At 32.8% G+C, this 19,737-nt stretch overlaps 1 protein-coding gene across 1 annotated transcript in view; it reads left to right on the plus strand.

The window, feature by feature from the left end:
- Positions 1-19,737, plus strand: part of LOC138710391 (uncharacterized) — a 243,110-nt gene that overhangs the window by 154,970 nt on the left and 68,403 nt on the right. Inside the window, exon 4 of the mRNA XM_069841276.1 lies at positions 6,322-6,549. Within this exon, the coding sequence (XP_069697377.1) occupies positions 6,322-6,549 (228 nt within the window). The remainder of the gene's footprint in view (positions 1-6,321; positions 6,550-19,737) is intronic.

Genomic DNA, 19,737 nt, shown 5'->3' on the forward strand with positions numbered 1-19,737 from the left:
GACGCAATTAAAATTCTGTAAAACAGTAACAGTAGCAGTAATACTCTGAGGTGCTGAATCCTGGATACAGAAAAAAAAACAAGATGTAAGATAACAGCAGCAGAAATGAAATGTTTTACTTTCAGCTAAAGGCTGTAGAAGAAAATACAGAATTGAAAACATACAAATTAGACAAGACGTTGAAAGATTTGCAATAACAGAGAAGATAGGAAAATATCGACAAAACTGGAAAAATTACATAGACAGAAAGAATGAAGAAAGATATCCTAAGTAAATAATACAATACAAGCCAAGTGGAAGGCAGTATATAGACAGACCTAAGAAGGGATGAACTGAAGTCGGAATAGATCCAATGATCCAAACCATAAATGAAGATAATGATGATGATGTGATGATGATGGTAAAGTAATGAGTTCAATATTGTTGTTCGCACAACTAGTGTTGTTGTTATTATTATTATTATTATTATTATTAAACTTATTATTATTAACTTATTATTATTATTAATTTATTATTATTAACTTATTATTATTAACTTATTATTATTATTATTATTATTATTATTATTATTATTATTATTATTATTATTATTGTGTTGTAAACCTAGTGTCTGCTTACATTATTGCTAAAGACTGGTTCACAATAAACCGGAAACGAGAATCGGAACGGAAACGAAAACGGTAAAATTGTTAAAATGTGTACATTTAAATGTGAGCATTCACAATTAACGAAAAGCTTGCCGGAGCCCGGGATCGGGAACGGAGAGTTGGCCAAGTTTCAACTTTGACGTTCACGTTTCCGATCACAGCCCACTAGATTCATTCTATTGCCATCTAAAAGCTATTTTGTCGTCGTATATTTTGTAGCAAGAAGACCGAGACATAACCTATGCATTATTTTGTTCTGTGCTGTGCATCATTGAGCAAGTTTTATTTGATGAGATTCTAAATTTTGAAATCCTCACGTTTACGATAAGCGGCGCGCCTCGTATAAAGATGAGAAAATGAAGGAGAATACTTGGCTTTCAATAGCTGCATCTTTGAACACCGATCGGAAGCGAATCATATTTTATTACTGTATTGGTTGTATTACACACTACATATTCACGCTTCAATTCAATAACTACTGTTGTGTTCATTTTTTTTTCTATTACAAATGTTTCTTCTCTAATTATTTTACGTTATGGTAGACTTAAATAGGTTGTGATAATAAAGATGCATGGGCATATTTATAGTATCGTACCTAATGAAATGTTTCAATTGAAATTTCGAAGTTGGTTAACCTGTGTTTATGTTGGCTGCCTTGTACTCATGAGAGAACGCCATTGGTCAATTATACACAAATAACATCAGAATGCGTAATATCGATTTTACATATCGTTATTGACATGCATATCGATATGCATAATCGTCTACGTTCTCAGTTTATTGTGAATCAACAATTTTCATATTCACGTCCTCTGCTTCTCGTTTTCATTCTGGTTCTCGTTCCCGGTTTATTGTGAACCAGCCTTAAGCCTATTTGGTTAACAGATAGGTCTACGTAATACGTACATTTCTTCAATGTGTTAGACATGAGGAAAATGAAATGTATAGATATTATCAATTTCTTATGTAATAATAAAAAAACTGTCAATCTGTCAATTATTTCTTAATGCACCAAGGAATAAAGAACAAGTAAAACTGCAGTGAAAGTTGTATACAATGAAGGACAAACAAAAAACGCTCCACTTACAACACATCAGTCCCTTAATCCTGATTCTTTATGAAATACCACGCAACGAAAAATGGAAAGTAATTGCTATGTACTCGTATAGCACATAGCAAGTGATAAATTATTACATTCCTGGCATATGTCAAATGAAGACAAATTAAAAGAATGCCTGAAAAACTTGCAACACATTATGTTCATATACATGTCATAAAAATTAATGAAATAAGTGAAGAATATGTACGAAAATTCTATCCTGGAACAGCTTTAATAGTGTCCGAAATTAATTGATGTATATTAGAATCCAAAAAATAATTTCTTCGAATAAATAGGTAACTTTCTGTCTTAACTTTATAATAAAACGAGCACATTATCTGTTGTATTAATAACATGAGCTGCAGATTTGTAGGTAGTGTTACATAAATATGAATCATCAAAGTTTTTATAGATATATTACCATGAATACTTAAATATTGATCACACATTATATACTTGTACTAGCAGAATTGTTTTACTAGCAAAATTGTTGTATAATTTGTCAGTGTGTTCTTTTTATTTTTCAGTATCTTCAGCTTCAAGAGCACTGTACATAAACTTTTGCTTTTGTTCTTTTAATTTATTTTACAGTTTTACTTCATCAGTACTTATAAATTGCTTTCGATTTCGTTGTATGTGATTTCTTCACACAGACTGGCATCAGTATAATAAACAATTAAGAAATCCATCAACATCATTATAAAGTTTCCTTTTCTCCTGGATATTCGCTGTCTTGAAGGAGCAGCGTTTCAACTTCAGTCTCCTCTGTGACTTGATATGACTGACTAAATTAGACACTCCAGGGCTAAAAGATAGTGGTAATTCAAATGACAATGTGATAGCTGACAGATTGGTACACCAGCAAGTTACACTTTATTATATATATATATATATATATATATATATATATATATATATATATATAAATTGACTTTGAAGTAAGGGAACACAGTTTAAGGAACTTGGGAACAAGTTTCCTAGTAACAGCTGATCACGATCACATGTGCAATAATAACATTTGAACACGGCATCACATTCGAGAGACAGTTAAACAATAATTGGAATTTTGCATCATCTTTGAACTACACTAAATTACAAATTAACACATAATTTTACAAACTTTATTAAATACCAATAAAAACCAGACTTTGTAACAATGCACACGATGTTCAGCTGAACATAGAGGATTTTCTTTCTTACTAATTGAATGTAAGAAGTTCAGTATAGTAGTATATACAAAACATAATCTGCGTAAAATAATAGGGATCTAATCTCAAAATTTTATTTCAGAATCTGTAATTGGCACAAATATTGAGTAAACTACAAGCGAACAAATTAAAAAAGCAATAAATAATAAACAAAATATTTAAGAGATGTTGAAAAGGGTCATTGAAACATGAAAAAAAATACATAATTTGACTGAAGTTTTCTACAGCCTACAAATGTTATAAATATTAACCCTATAACGTTGAAAGTTTTGATAAAGGTACATCGCATCAGCTTGAAAAAAAACTTGGGAAGAGGGTGAAGAAAGAATAGCTGCGGACAGACATTTTAATAACGAGCAGATATGTGAATATAGCATGATATAAGTTGGACTCGTCCAACAGACCCAAAATTTAGTCCACAATCCACGTTGCAATGGAGCAACTGTTCGCATGTCTGACCGTGGAACTAGAGGATCCGGGTTCAAATCCTGGTTGGGACTAGTTACGGCGTTGGGGTTTTCCGAGGTTTTCCCACTCAACCAATTGCAGTATAATTTTGGACTTCAGACTCATTTTCGTCTTCTTTAAGTTCAGCTTCATTTATCATCCTTCGATAGTTTCAGTTCGACCGAGGATGCAGCACATGTAGTACCGTGATTCGCATAGAGATGGCATCTAATTGAAAAGGCTGCAAAACCAAATATGCAGAAGTCCTAGAGGGACGGAGGGGCGTTCATCGCGGACTCCGTCAGAACTGAGTGTTGTGTAGCTGAATCGATAGATGGCATCAAGCAGTGAATCACGATGTAGGGCTCTGAGTTCTGCATTCACGACTGGCCTACGACTGTGTTCATTACACAACAGAGTGGACCATGAAAATTATAGCTCTCCTTGGCAACGGTTTGTTGTTATTGGATTTGTATCTTTCTTAAGATAAATAAAACTGTTCCTGAGTTTGGCTTGGGGTCACCAATATTGTAGTGTGAATACAATATAAGAAGTAAGCCAAACTCAGGAACAGTTTTATTTATCGTTTGGCTTGGGGTTACAATATTGTACTGTGAATACAATATAATAAGTAAGCCAAACTCAGGAACAGTTTTATTTATCGTTTGGCTTGGCTTGAGGTCACCAATATTGTAGTGTGAATACAATATAATAAGTAAGCCAAACTCAGGAACAGTTTTATTTATCGTTTGGCTTGGGGCCACCAATATTGTAGTGTGAATACAATATAAGAAGTAAGCCAAACTCAGGAACAGTTTTATTTATCGTTTGGCTTGGGGTTACCAATATTGCAGTGTGAATACAATATAATAAGTAAGCAAAACTCAGGAACAGTTTTATTTATCGTTTGGCTTGGCTTGAGGTCACCAATATTGTAGTGTGAATACAATATAATAATTAAGCCAAACTCAGGAACAGTTTTATTTATCGTTTGGCTTGGCTTGAGGTCACCAATATTGTAGTGTGAATACAATATAATAAGTAAGCCAAACTCAGGAACAGTTTTATTTATCGTTTGGCTTGGGGTCATCAATATTGTAGTGTGAATACAATATAATAATTAAGCCAAACTCAGGAACAGTTTTATTTATCGTTTGACTTGGGGTCACCAATATTGTAGTGTGAATACAATATAATAATTAAGCCAAACTCAGGAACAGTTTTATTTATCGTTTGATTTGGGGTCACCAATATTGTAGTGTGAATACAATATAATAATTAAGCCAAACTCAGGAACAGTTTTATTTATCGTTTGACTTGGGGTCATCAATATTGTAGTGTGAATACAATATAATAATCAAGCCAAACTCCGGAACAGTTTTATTTATCGTTTGACTTGGGGTCACCAATATTGTAGTGTGAATACAATATAAGAAGTAAGCCAAACTCAGAAACAGTTTTATTTATCGTTTGACTTGGGATCACCAATATTGTAGTGTGAATACAATATAATAAGTAAGCCAAACTCAGAAACAGTTTTATTTATCGTTTCACTTGGGGTTACCAATATTGTAGTGTGAATGCAATATAATAAGTAAGCCAAACTCAGGAACAGTTTTATTTATCGTTTGGCTTGGGGGTCACCAATATTGTAGTGTGAATACAATATAATAAGTAAGCCAAACTCAGGAAGAGTTTTATTTATCGTTTGACTTGGGGTGACCAATGTTGTAGTGTGAATACAATATAATAAGTTAGCCAAACTCAGGAACAGTTTTATTTATCGTTTCACTTGGGGTTACCAATATTGTAGTGTGAATGCAATATAATAAGTAAGCCAAACTCAGGAAGAGTTTTATTTATCGTTTGACTTGGGGTGACCAATGTTGTAGTGTGAATACAATATAATAAGTTAGCCAAACTCAGGAACAGTTTTATTTATAGTAAGAAAGATACAAATCCAATAACAACAAACCGTTGCCAAGGAGAGCTATATTTTCCATGGCCCACTCAGTTGTGTAATGAACACAGACGTAGGCCAGTCATGAATGCAGAACTCAGAGCCCTACACACTATACCTATTGTAGCGCGATCTTCAGGTCAATATAGGATGCAGCAGGCTGTAGTAACGTGCTCTGCATACAGATAGGATCCATCTTAGGACGCTGCAGAACTCTCAGGGGGACAGTGGGGCGTTCATCGGGTACTACGTCGGTCCCGGGTGTTGTGTAGTTGAATCAATAGATAGCACCAAACAGTGAATCACTATACTTACAGGAATGCAGTCATGCGGAATTCAATCATTCCTGTCCAAGGAGGTCAGGTTAGCACAATACGCTCAGTAACAGAGAAAAATAACCACAATCCAATCTAACAAAATAATAACAACAAATGTTTTGCATTCTAAGAACACGATATATTTTTGTTTGGTTGCCGTTCATTACTGTATTAAATGTCTATATCGTTGTTTGAAGACATTCAAAAGACTACATCTTAAATGACTTCTGAAATACTTAGATACTTTTACTGTACAGTATGTATTATTATTAATGTGACTGACATGAATACTTCTAAGTAAAATCTGAATTTTCATGAATTTCTTCTTCATTATTTACCATTTATTTATTCATTGGATATTTCTGTTTATTGAATTGAAATTTTCAATACTCTAATCCTAACCATACATTCCAAGATACACCGCATTCTATCGCTAATATTGCAGTTGTGTTATTCTACATAATGAACTCTCTTCCTACAATTTCTTCTGCACATTCTGTTGTTTACATTTGTTCAACATATTCTTCTCAGGTTTCAATTATCATCAACTGAGAAGTCATTCTTTCGTTCATTTCCATGGTTGATTGTGACGTTTCTTTGTTGTGTAAGCTAACAAACAATATGGCCTGAAAATTTCTTCTAGATAATCGATAATGTAATACAATCAATCACGAGGTACTTGTTCCGGGTTATCGGACGTCTGGTTCTTCGAGGCGGACTTCTTGGAGGTGGAGGAGGAGGAGGTGGAGGTGACACCTCTTCTTCCTCCAACTCGGATGGAAACGGCGGCCGAAGAATAAGCATCACCTTGCCAACATATCCGCCAAGTGCTGATGATGATGAGGATGAAGAAGATAACACAGAGGCTGCGGTAAAATTTAACATATTAAACACACCGCACAGATACTCTTCATACAGACAGACACACACAGTACTATTAACAGAACACAGTGAGGATGTTGGGACAAAATGTTGCAGCAGATGTTGTGGAAATTATACATTGAACAGAGACTGTTACTTCTGATGTACAGCTATGTACTGCTTACTGGCACTGACAACATACTAATAATAATAATAATAATAATAATAATAATAATAATAATAATAATATTATTATTATTATTATATTATATTATATAATAATATATAATGTTATTATTATATAATATATAATATATATAATATACTATATAATATATTATTATTATTGTTATTGTTTATTTACTTATTTACTATTGTTTATTGTGCTGTACAACAGCCAGAGGCCAATAACAGTTCAGCACAAAGAATATGATAAAATCACAATAAAGTATATAATCTAATTATTACACATAAAGACATTAATTAATTAACGACAGCAATGACATTTGATGGACGGAATAAAATGGATGATTAAAATACATAAAATAATGACAATTAAAAGTAATTGTAGTTGAAAATGAAAGGGTGGAATCATATAAATTAATAAACTACAAAATGATATAATAATAATAATAATAATAATAATAATAATAATAATAATAATGGTTTATTTTAACTGGCAGAGTTAAGGCCATTCGGCCTTCTCTTCCACTCAACCAGTATGATAAAAAATTACTACAGTGCTATGAATATAACATAATTAATACAACACAATACAATACAATTCAAAGCAATACAATACTACAAATACAAGACAATATAATACATAATTAATATCATACAATGACAGTTCTTTTCGTTTTCACAACACCAATAAAATAATTATGTAATAATAATAATAATAATAATAATAATAATAATAGTGATAGTCATATCTAAATTAAATTAAATTATTAAGCTCGATCACAAGTATAATTTCAATTTGACTGCGCCCGTAAGAAATCGTTTAGCCTTTTCTTGAAAGTGGTTATTGTTTGGCAGCCCCTAATCTTCCGAGGTAGAGAATTCCATTCACGGGGAACTGAGACAGTAAAAGAGGATGAATAGTGGGATGTTCTATGGGCAGGAATATAAGATAACGAGAATAATATTATAATACATATTTGAACAAAAGACATAAATTAAACTGATATAAAACACCAAAAATACTGTATATACTACACATTAAATGGATCCAAGTTAGATCCATGCAAATTAGCATATTTTATACATCTGCAGACCGGAGAGAGAGATTTAGAATTTCTATTGTAAAACAGTTTATGAAATCTTAAACCCTTAGCAGGAATACGAAGACTGATATTGCTTAGGAAAGATTCACAATCAATATCATCCTTAAGGACTTTACAAAAAAATAAATAATCAAGCTCTTGACGTCTGGCAAATAAACTACAGCAGTTAAAATATTTGGAGTTAATCTCGTATTTATAATCATCAGAATTAGGTAAAAAATCTATGAGAACACAAGGACATACATTTTCTTTGAATATTCTCCAGCTTAGCTGAGTCAGTGGAAGTAATGGAGTTCCAAACAACAGATGCATATTCAAGCTTGGATCTAACCAATGTATAGTATAAAATTAATAAACATATAGGAGTAGAAAAAGAATAAGTAATAGATCTAATTAGACCAAGCATTCTTAATGAATGGGTATAAATATATTGCACATGATCATGGAAATATAATTTAGAATCAAGTAAGACACCTAGATCTCTAATACGATCTTTCCTAGTAATTATGACATTATTAAGAGAATAATTAAATTTCTGGGAGGTAGTTTTACGTGAGAAGGAAATGATAATAATACCTATCTGTCAATGGGCTTCTGAAGAAGTTTCTAACATTGTCAGGATTTTAAAATTACAATTTAAATATAAAATTACAAAATAATATTATAACAACAACCGCTAGTATGTGAAATATAAAATACAAATGAAACTATTCCAAAGAAGAAAGCATTTCTGTTATAAAATTTGCTTATAATATAATTAATTCCTTAATTTTGGCTAGGTCAGAAATGTAAAAAGGTGACATATTGGAGCATTCTTAATGATTGCCGGCATTTGAAAATAAATTGTGCAAAAAAGTGCGAAAAACTTTGCCTATTCCATTTGATATCACTCAAACAAATCTCAGATTTAAATCATAGGTATGCAATTACATACTGCAAGTTCACGTAATAATAATTATATCTCATATAAATTGTAAAATCATTCCATAACATTCAGTCCACACCTGTGGGGTAACGGTTAGCGCGTCTGGCCGCGAAACCAGGTGGCCCGGGTTCGATTCCCGTTCGGGGCAAGTTACCAGGTTGAGGTTTTTTTTCGGGTTTTCCCTCAACCCAATATGAGCAAATGCTGGGTGTAACTTTCGGGTCTGGACCCCGGACTCATTTCACCGGCATTATCACTTTCATCTCATTCAGACGCTGAATAACCTAAGATGTTGATAAAGCGTCGTAAAATAACCTACTGAAATAATCCATAACATTCACTGAGTATCTATAAGTAAATTTACTACTCAAACTAAGAAGAAAATGAAAGGAAGGAAAATTATAAATAAAAAGCAATGAGCCACTTCTCAATGTTTGTGGTCAAGGATTTCATAATTTTATTCAATTGTGACATAATATCACACATAATAAGACAAAGGGATTGACATTGGCTCGCAAATTTTCATTTTCTTGCAATTCTTAAGTAATAAATAATTATAAATGGTGCTTAAACCGTATGGCTTAAGTAAATTATTTGTAATCAACAAGAGTATTTCAATTGTAATAAATTTAAAGTCGGTAATTTCATATGAAAGCTCTAAGGCTAAGAAAAAATTAATATAGGCCTAAATGATAACATTGGTGGCCGGCATTAAGGGATCCAAAGGCACGCGCTCTCCCTAGAGTTTTTAATTTTTGTTCGTAGTATTATTTTTATTATCTTCATCATATTTCGTAATCTGCAAAGTATCTTAACGGGATATTTTATATATTTTTTTTACTCTTAATTGACAAAGTTACTACTACAGTTACCTAGTTCATTCAATTCAATTAGGTCTGTACTGTTGTTTCTGTTTTCATTAAGCAGTTTTTCCCCATCATGAGAAAATTATCACATACTTCATAATAAAATTGTAAAAAGATGTACATTGCAGATAAACTGTAATTTAACCACATAAACGCTAAAATAATTTTAATACAAAGAAGTGACATAATCATGCTTGTTTTCTTTAAGGCCAAATGATTTTTCTTTGAGAATAAAAGTGTATTGTGAAATAACTATTGTTTTTTATTTAACTAGCTAGTTAGTGAATACAGATTAAAATTATAAAACAAAAATGTTTGTAGCCACTACCGTAAGAGCCAGACTCGTGTACGGTGTGGTCTTAGCCAATAATATAAATTAAATTTTACAAGACAGTTTACTAAATACAGTAATTAACTTAATTCAAACCAATAAATAGCACACAGGAGCAAAAAAAAAGAAGAAAGAGAAAACGAGAGAAAAACACATTTAATATAAATTTACAATCAAACAGAAGCCAGTAATATTCAATAAAAACATGAATATACTCGTCAGAAATAAAAGGTAAAAAATACACATTTGTTAATATTACATATCATGATATTTTTATAAATTTCTTTTTTAAAAGCTTCAATTTTAAAATACTTCAAATTTGGAAAATGGTTTGTAATTTTATTAATAAAGTCTTGGCCCGAAACTAGCACCATCTTTAAGAGCTGCACTTGCATGACATTTAGACACAATTAATGGGAAAGTAGACTTTTGTTTTCGAGTACGATATTCATGTCTATTAGATTTATATTTTATTTGATTTCTGCGGTAGTAAATTAGTAAACTATATTTATAAGTTTCAATAGTTAATACTTTAAAAATCTATATAAATTAAATTTGTTGGGCAATCCACATTTTTGGTTAGACAAATTTTTATTAATCTTGTGTGTAATAAAATGATAATCTTATTAAGTCAAATTTGGCATGCATTTAGCATGTGTTAAAATGGAGTTGCTCTAATATTAATGGGAGTTAAATTAAAAAATACAGTCTTCGAATTCGGATATAAATTAAATTAAATTAATGTTCGTTCCTACGAAAAATTATGAAATATTCAATAATTTTTCAACTTCACTACTACTACAACGACTACTACTACTACTACTACTACTACTACTACTACTACTACTACTACCACCACTACTACTGATACTACTACTATAATAATTTTATTATTACTACTATTTTCATTATTACTACTACAAATTTAAACATCTGCAAACATTTTTCCCAACAAATTCATGAACATGGATGTATACACATGGATACACTTAAAATTGATGTGCACATAAATAAACGTAACATATCCTACATGCTCACGTAATGATGTTACAAAATGTAAAAATGATTTAACCAAATGTCTCATCAGTTAAGTATATGCAATATACGAAGTTACAACAGGTTGACGGATATAATCAATGCGGAGATTACATAACCTATATAAATTTAAACTGTTATTATGTAGGTGTTCCTTGTTCTAGATTTGACACTGCATGATAAAATACGCTGTTAAATTTTATGAATTTGAAAAAAGCTACTGTGACAATGAAACCTTTGTAAATTATATGCTTAAGTTCTTTACAATTTGGAGAGAATTTGTAAAATTATTTTTCTTCCGTCAGTATAACTATCGGTTTTAATCTTATTATTGACGTTAGACGGTCAGTTATAATTAGAAACAATAAAGGAAGGCATAAATGAATGTCAAACACAAATTTTATTTGTTATCTCATTTCTCTACCGTCAATATAGCTACAGTTTTTAATTTTATTAATGATTTTAGAGCGTCAGTTGCAAATATATCGGTTTTTTTTATTTACTCATACAACTACTATAGATAATTCTGTCGAATTGATACATCAACCATTATACTCATCCTACAGATCTGCATGTACCAATATAATCAACGTACAATGTTTTGTTTAGAAATGCATGTTGTGAAATAAGCTATCTTGTTAGCTTAGTTGGAAAGCTCTTGTTTACGAGTTCAAATCTCGTCGATGGCAGAGTTGTATTTGTGGTGAATAAAGCCAAGAATTGAGAACTCTTTGTCGGTGATCTACAGTTTTTCCCTAACCATTCCACCAACATTCTCAATAATTCCTCTTTCATTGTGATCTCCATCACGAAAAATAGGACACCATTTGTGTTCGCGTGACGTCGAATTGATCGTCCGCCGTAGTAGGCTTCCATCGCGGTTTTTCAAAAAGTTGGTGAATTCTATACAACGTGTAGAGCTGCGTAAGAGACACTAGAGTAACCCAGAACCTTACCTTACAGGACGGTATATGACCACTCATGTAGATCTGTGAGATATACCAGTCCGTCACTAGAGGTATGGTATACGAATTTCATAGCTGGGGAGAAGTATGTAGTGTTGCATATATTTGAACCGGCTTAGTCAGCAGCACAATCGACACGCAATTCACTCATTCACAAGTGCACAAAAAGCCTATTTGAGCTAAGTGTTTATGGATGCTCCATGTACCTCTATAATCTATACCTTATTCTTGTGAAGTAACAAAAATAAGACAGAAATAACTTACCGGTATGATTGTTAAGTAAATGGGTTTAAAACTTATTTGAATTTCGTTTGATGGTATTACACATAAAATTTAACAGCCTTCATTAATCTTTTAATTTCAGTGTCAACAATTTATTAGAAATGTGAAAATTAAGTAAATTTCCATAAAGTATTGTTTTAATTTAATTTATGGTATAATTATTATTTATTACATAATGTAATTAATATTTTTCTACATTATTAATTCAGCTTTTTAATTGCATTGTTACGTATCAAGTATGTAATAATCTCACTTCAAGAGACTGATATGGAAAGTAGCTGTTAGAGTTTGCATGAATATAAATATCTGGGATGGTAATATGCAGTCACATATTTGCAACAAATTATGAATATTACAATAAACTTACTTTCATTATAAGAATCGGCTCTTGGAAATGTTTCTGTAACTTTGATAGTACGCCTACTGTAAGTGAGAGACTTTGGTTCAATCATTTTACACTGTAACACATAAAATATTATGGCTTGGTAATCTTTAATTTTAACTTTCAAGATTGTAAAAAAAAATTAATTGGCTTTTAATTACAGATTGTTAAATTGTTTTCTTCTCTAATATCTTGTCAATCATGATATCTGTAAAATATATTGGCATTACATGTTAAATTAGGTGTACATTTCATTCATTTATAGTGTACTGCCCAAGAGAGGTCTTTCACTACAAACCCAGCATTCTCCAGTCTTTACTATTTTCTACCTTCCTCTTAGTCTCCGCTTATGATCCATATAGGCTATCTTAATGTCTCATGTTTGCAGTTTTCTTTGGGAAAAGTAAATGCGGTAGATTTCCATTGCTTTCCGCACACCACTCTCCCTTTCGCATCTTAAAAGATCCCAGGGGGCCCCAGCGTGGAGGTGAGGGGAGTGATTTGACTAATTAGGCCCTCTGGACTTCACGAGAAGTCATCGACTGCTAAGAATGTGGTACAGAGTCGTCTTTATCACTGTGTTTTATTATACCACTGATAAGAATAACGGGATTGCTCAAGAAGTAAACTGCAATTTCGCTTCTGAACTTGTCACAATAGAAAATTTAAATTCTACTGAGAAAACAAGATACACAGAGAATTTGAATAACGATAATGAAACTGTCAAAATTTGTAACTGTTGAATAAAACGGTATGAAAATGGAGCATATATTTATCCATATAGAATTCTGAGGACTGGAATAAATCAACATTGATATTATTCCAAATTAATACCATAAGATATTAGTTTCACTGGTAAACATTAAAATGAATGCGGTAGATTTCCGCACACCATTCTCTCTTTCGCATGTTAAAAGATGCCAGGGAGCCCCAGCATGGAGGTGAGGGGAGTGATTTGACTAATTAGGCCCTCTGGACTTCACGAGAAGTCATCGACTGCTAAGAATGTGGTACAGAGTCGTCTTTATCACTGTGTTTTATTATACCACTGATAAGAATAACGGGATTGCTCAAGAAGTAAACTGCAATTTCGCTTCTGAACTTGTCACAATAGAAAATTTAAATTCTACTGAGAAAACAAGATACACAGAGAATTTGAATAACGATAATGAAACTGTCAAAATTTGTAACTGTTGAATAAAACGGTATGAAAATGGAGCATATATTTATCCATATAGAATTCTGAGGACTGGAATAAATCAACATTGATATTATTCCAAATTAATACCATAAGATATTAGTTTCACTGGTAAACATTAAAATGAATGCGGTAGATTTCCGCACACCATTCTCTCTTTCGCATGTTAAAAGATGCCAGGGAGCCCCAGCATGGAGGTGAGGGGAGTTGATTTGACTAATTAGGTCCTCTGGACTTCACGGGAAATCATCGACTGCTAAGAATGTGGTACAGCGTCGTCTTTATCATTGTTTTTTATTGTATCACTGATAAGAATAACGGGATTGCTCAAGAAGTAAACTGCAATTTCGCTTCTGAACTTGTCACAATAGAAAATTTAAATTCTACTGAGAAAACAAGATACACAGAGAATTTTAATAACGATAATAAAACTGTCAAAATTTGTAACTGTTGAATAAAACGGTATGAAAATGGAGCATACATTTATCCATATAGAATTCTGAGGACTGGAATAAATCAACATTGATATTATTCCAAATTAATACCATAAGATATTAGTTTCACTGGTAAACATTAAAATGAAAAGTTATGAAAAATAACACAAGTTTGAAGCAAATGAAGACATTGAAAATTTTAATTTTACACAAAGAATATATTTCACACCAGAATCTCTTATTGGTATTCGCAAAGATTATCTTCAAATGAAGAAATTGAATCACGTTCTAGGTATTTCTACTATACCATACAAAGTAATATTTTTAAAATTCGCAACTAGCAAGATGAAACCAAATTGATAACAAGAGAAATTCTACATTTTCTCTTTAAACCACACTCCTGAATGGCAAAAGAAGTATGAACACAATGGAACAAGGAAGTAAAATTCGGAAGAGGAAGTTTAAAATAGTGACAGGAACGAGCTCCAAAATGTTCTCGATATTAACAATTTCAAATTCCTTTTAGACTATTATGCTACAAACCAAATTGATGACAACAGCGAATTGAGGAAAAAATTAGGAACACAAACCGGAGAACAAAAAGGGGAAGGAGGGAAACAAGGAGGAATGGAAAAAAAAAGATTATGGATTCCCTTTCTTATAACAGAAGACGAAAAAGACAGAATATAGAAATATGTCAACTTCTCACGGATATACCTTGCAGACAGTGGGTTTGATTTTTTTTTCCTTTGTTGAAAAAATACTACTTCTCAAGGGCCAGCAAAATGCAACAGGAAGATTCAAGTAACAGCACAGTCTAGTAATAGTCACGAAGCTCAACATGTAATAAATATGCATTCATATATAGTTGCTAACCACTAGGATCGCTACTATCGCCTCATGCGAAATAGTATCTGCACAGTTTATTGTTCCTAGCAACCTCAACAACTCAAGCTTCGTGACTTTATATACTAGACTGTGGTAACAGTTTAATTCATGATCACAACAATAAATGTCGAACCATATTAATGAAAAAGGTAATAAGAGAATACTTTTCACTGTGGCATGTCAAGAAACTTCACTTATATTTCTGAAAATAATAACAGTTGGCAGTATTCATAATAATTACGAGAATCAAGTAGACTTTCTCCAGTCAGCATTGATACCAACTGTCAAGTGTGATCAAGTTCTTATTCAAATCTAATCTCTGTAATGGCGCCGAGTCGATTCATTGTGGGTTTTAGTATCAGTGGCTTCATGAGCTTTGCGTAGAAATTAATGAGTCCTCACAGTTAATTTGTAACAAGTGTGATATTTCTGTCACTTCGGATGAGAACAACTATCAGATCCATAAGAAATTTCTTAAAGACAAACTTAAGTAAAATTAGGATTTATCACGATATTGCAACACCGTATCATGAAATTACTACACATATCACTAAAGTACTAATTATCTATAAGTGATATATATTTTATTGATATTTTCAGGTTCATAATTTATATTCTGTTTTACTTGCGAAAATATGTTTATAAAGCCTTTGAATATCTTCAGTGTTTATTACTGTATGGTACTGCCTTCTGGAATGAATGCAGTTGTAGTAAAATCGTCACGATAATACGAACCTATACTTTATATTTAAGACCTGTGATACATTAATATTCAGTAAAGTATAGGTAATGTAATATTTTAAGAATCTTTATTAGAGACCAACTTTCACATTGAAGGTGTAATTTTACTTACTTCATCTAAAATACTACCTAAGTAGCTGGAATATAATGTTGAATTGTTCAGGAAATACTTTTTTTTAATATAAAGAAACACTTACATAGACATCTGAAGTATTAGTCGATCTAACTCGTGAAAAAACTACAGGTCATTATAAAAAGAAGGCAGGAAAATGTTGGTGTGTTAATAATGTCCGAACTGTCAGTTGTTAGTGCTAGCTACGAATTAACAAAAAGAATATAAAATATTATTTTCTATTTTTCCACCATATATGTGAAACCTCTTCTAAAATTGTAGATAATCTCAATCCAAAAGAAAAACTGAAGTTCCTAAAATGATTCAGGCGCACACTATTTTTAAACCATAAATCAATGAAGTCTAAATGGCCTAATTAGTCAAATTCACGCTCCTTACCTCCAGGTTGGGGCTTCCGGGATCTTTTAAGATGCGAAAGAGAGAGTGATATGCGGAGAACAAGGGAAACCAGTCGTATTTATCTTTGCCAAGAAAAACTGAAAACATAGCATGATGAATCTTTTCACGGTAAAAGATTCCAGACGTAAACTATTCCACCATTCGGAAAAAATAACTAAGGAAGAGAATAGTGAAGTATTTTGTGTGGAATGTGGCATTGTATGGGAGCAGAAACACAGACATTGCGACGAAGTGAAGAGAATCGACTAGAAAAATTTCAAATGTGGATATAGAGAAGAACGGAGCGTGTGAAATGGGCAGTCAAAATAAGAAATGAAGCTGTGCTAGAAAGAGTGGGTGAAGAAAGAATAATATTGAAACTGATCAGGATGAGAAAAAAGGAATTGGCTGGGTTAGTGGCTAAGAAACTGCCTATCGGCACTGGAAGGTATAGTGAACAGGAGAAGAGTTCGGAGCAGAAGAAGATATCAGATGGTAGCCAACATTTTAAGATACATGGATCATATGCGATGATTAGGAGGAGGGCAGAAAATAGGAAAGACTGAAGAATCCTGGGTTTGCAGTGAAAGAGCTGTCCTTGGACAGAACACTATGAATAAATGAATATAAGCTTAAGAATTTAATCTACAGTCTGAATGTATTAGTATGAAGAACAAAATATTTGAAAGTAGAAAGACTGGGAAGGAATGAGTGACTAGCAGATATCCCCAAAAATGAATGCATATTTTGTAAACCCATAAGAATATCTTCATTTTCACACAGAAACCAGACTGAATTATGGTTGTTTTTAGTGAATTGTGGAGAGACTCGCTTACGAAAAACCAAAATGGAAAATCATGTATTGAATAGACACAACTGGAGTAAGGAATACAATTCGTGAGAAAAGCGAAAGAAAATATTTCCACAAGCAGCTTCAGAGTTCCTCCTCTCCCTCGATCAGCCACCAAAGCTTGTTCTGTATAAACAATGAATCTTAAATTACGAAGTTTGAAATGCTAGGGGTGTCGTCTCTGTACTTATCCTATAACTTAAATCAGTTGACTTGTTTCTTTATCTTCCCGCCTTTCTACTGCACGAGTTATTTTTTTCTCAAATAACGTTCAGCTGTTTATTGGCGCCATAGACTCAGAGATACCAACTTCTTAAATTTTCTTCGACTCTGTCTTCGTTGCTAACTTCAGAGCGTTGCGTCAGAGCAACAGAATGTATATAAACGTCACACAGAAAGAATAAAAAAATAAAAAGTAATGTGTTACTTTGAGGCAATACTATGAAGTATAGAGGGAAGAAACACAATAACACAATTGATTCCTTTTCAATTGGTTATTTAACGACGCTATTATCGACTGCTCGGTTATAACCTACCTACATAATGGATGATAGAGAGATGATACTTCGGCAAAATGAATCAGAGGATTCACCGTTGATTACTTGACATTCTTCTCACAGTTGAAGAAAATCTGGAAAAACCGAGCAGATCATCAGCCCAAGCCGGGTTCACACTCATACCCCCAATGCAGTGTTGGACTACAAATGCCATTCGCCATATCTATACCATACTGGTGACCCAGAACGATGTGTCAATAACTCTAAGGAATATTTAACACAATCAATAACTTGTGATACAAGTATTTTGACAATGTCCATAGATTTATTACAAAGTGTATTTTTGCTGCGTTATTTGGAAATAACTGAAGACTGGCCATGCATGTGATATCAGAGACTATAGTCTTGTACAATTTGTAACTGAAAGGTTTCTACATGAGTGGTATACCTGGAAACGAGGAAGTGGATAATATTGCAAAACAGGTAACATATCTGCAACCAAGACCTCTTCAAGTGATATCTCTATCCAGTGCTTTTGCTTCAGTAAAGTCTCATTTTACAAACCTATGGATCAACAATTGGCTCTCTTCCGACAAAGGAAAAATTTTACAGTCTGTACAAAAGAAACCAAATGACACTGTTGCCAACATACCGCCCTACAATCTCGCTAACTTTTCAACAAAAAGTAGCTAAATCTCTCCAAAGTTTGTTAAAAAAATCCCGAGAAATGTCGCTAAAAATTAATAATAAATATCACTAAATAAAAATAAGAAAAAGATACATATGCGGAGAAAAATATAATTTCCTCGTCGTCACCCTCTTCCGCGGAGTCTGGTTGTATTGTTGACGGCTGTGATGTTGAGGTGGAAGCTGTGGTAACATCTAATTGTGAATACACTGCACTTGATCCAGTCATTGACACTACACTTTCTGGCAAATTGTAAGAGTGGAAATTTTCACCCAAGCGTTTGATCACAATTTTTTTTGTGAAACCTAACATTTTTTAAATTTTATATATTAAAACCAGCAAAAACTACAGTCTCATTTGCTTCACACGAACTTTCGGCACAAAATTCCAAAACTCAATTGCCGCAGGTCGGTTCGGAGTGGAAAATCTCCGCGTTGCGAGGAAGAAAGAACCAAGAATTAGTTGAAGCTCGCGACTCGTCACGTGTCAATCAAAGTTACCACCGTTTATGGGTGTTGGAGCAGTAGCATTGAGAGAGAGACCTAACCTGTGAGAATCATTGAATCAGTATCTTTCACCCTGATCACTGATCACAAATATATGAGATCAGGGCTTTCACGTATGAATCATTAGACGACTCAGTCATGAACCCATACCTCTTCTAAAACTAAGAAGTGCATGACTTCAGTTGAATGTTTTAACTTAAAAGAAAGGAAAATGTGGAAGAATATAAAAATCAGCAGAAAAGTCGCTAATCGTATTTTACAAAATTTGTCGCCGAGACTGATTCAAAATTCCCTAGATTTAGCGACTTATCGCTAAATATGGCAACACTGTCAAATGACCTGGAAATGTACAAAAACTTGCCCAGACATGTTCAAACATTTTTAACAAGGGCCAGAACAGATCACATTGTCACTCAACTGTACCTACACCAATTTCACATTTTTGATAATCCTACTTTTCTGTGGTGTAATAATCATGATGAAGATCTGAAACACATTCTTCTGTACTGTCCATCCACAAAAGAAGTAAATTAAAATTATCAGTACCAGTTGCAGAAGACAGCCCTGCAGTATATATTGACTACACCCCAACTCTGGCTACTAGCAACGGCATCTATAATGAACACCGATCAAAATACCCCTCATTTCTCGTGAAAAACAACAACTGAATAGATTACAGTGGACTATAGTGGACTTTATGTTGTCAGCAAACAGCTGGATACATTAATAAGATTGATTGTTTCTACATAATGATAACAGATATCAAAGAACTGGACTACACAATTTCTAACTTGTCTAACCAACATAGGC

The sequence above is a fragment of the Periplaneta americana genome, chromosome 12, assembly GCF_040183065.1.
Source record: "Periplaneta americana isolate PAMFEO1 chromosome 12, P.americana_PAMFEO1_priV1, whole genome shotgun sequence".
NCBI classification, from domain to species: Eukaryota; Metazoa; Arthropoda; class Insecta; order Blattodea; family Blattidae; genus Periplaneta; species Periplaneta americana.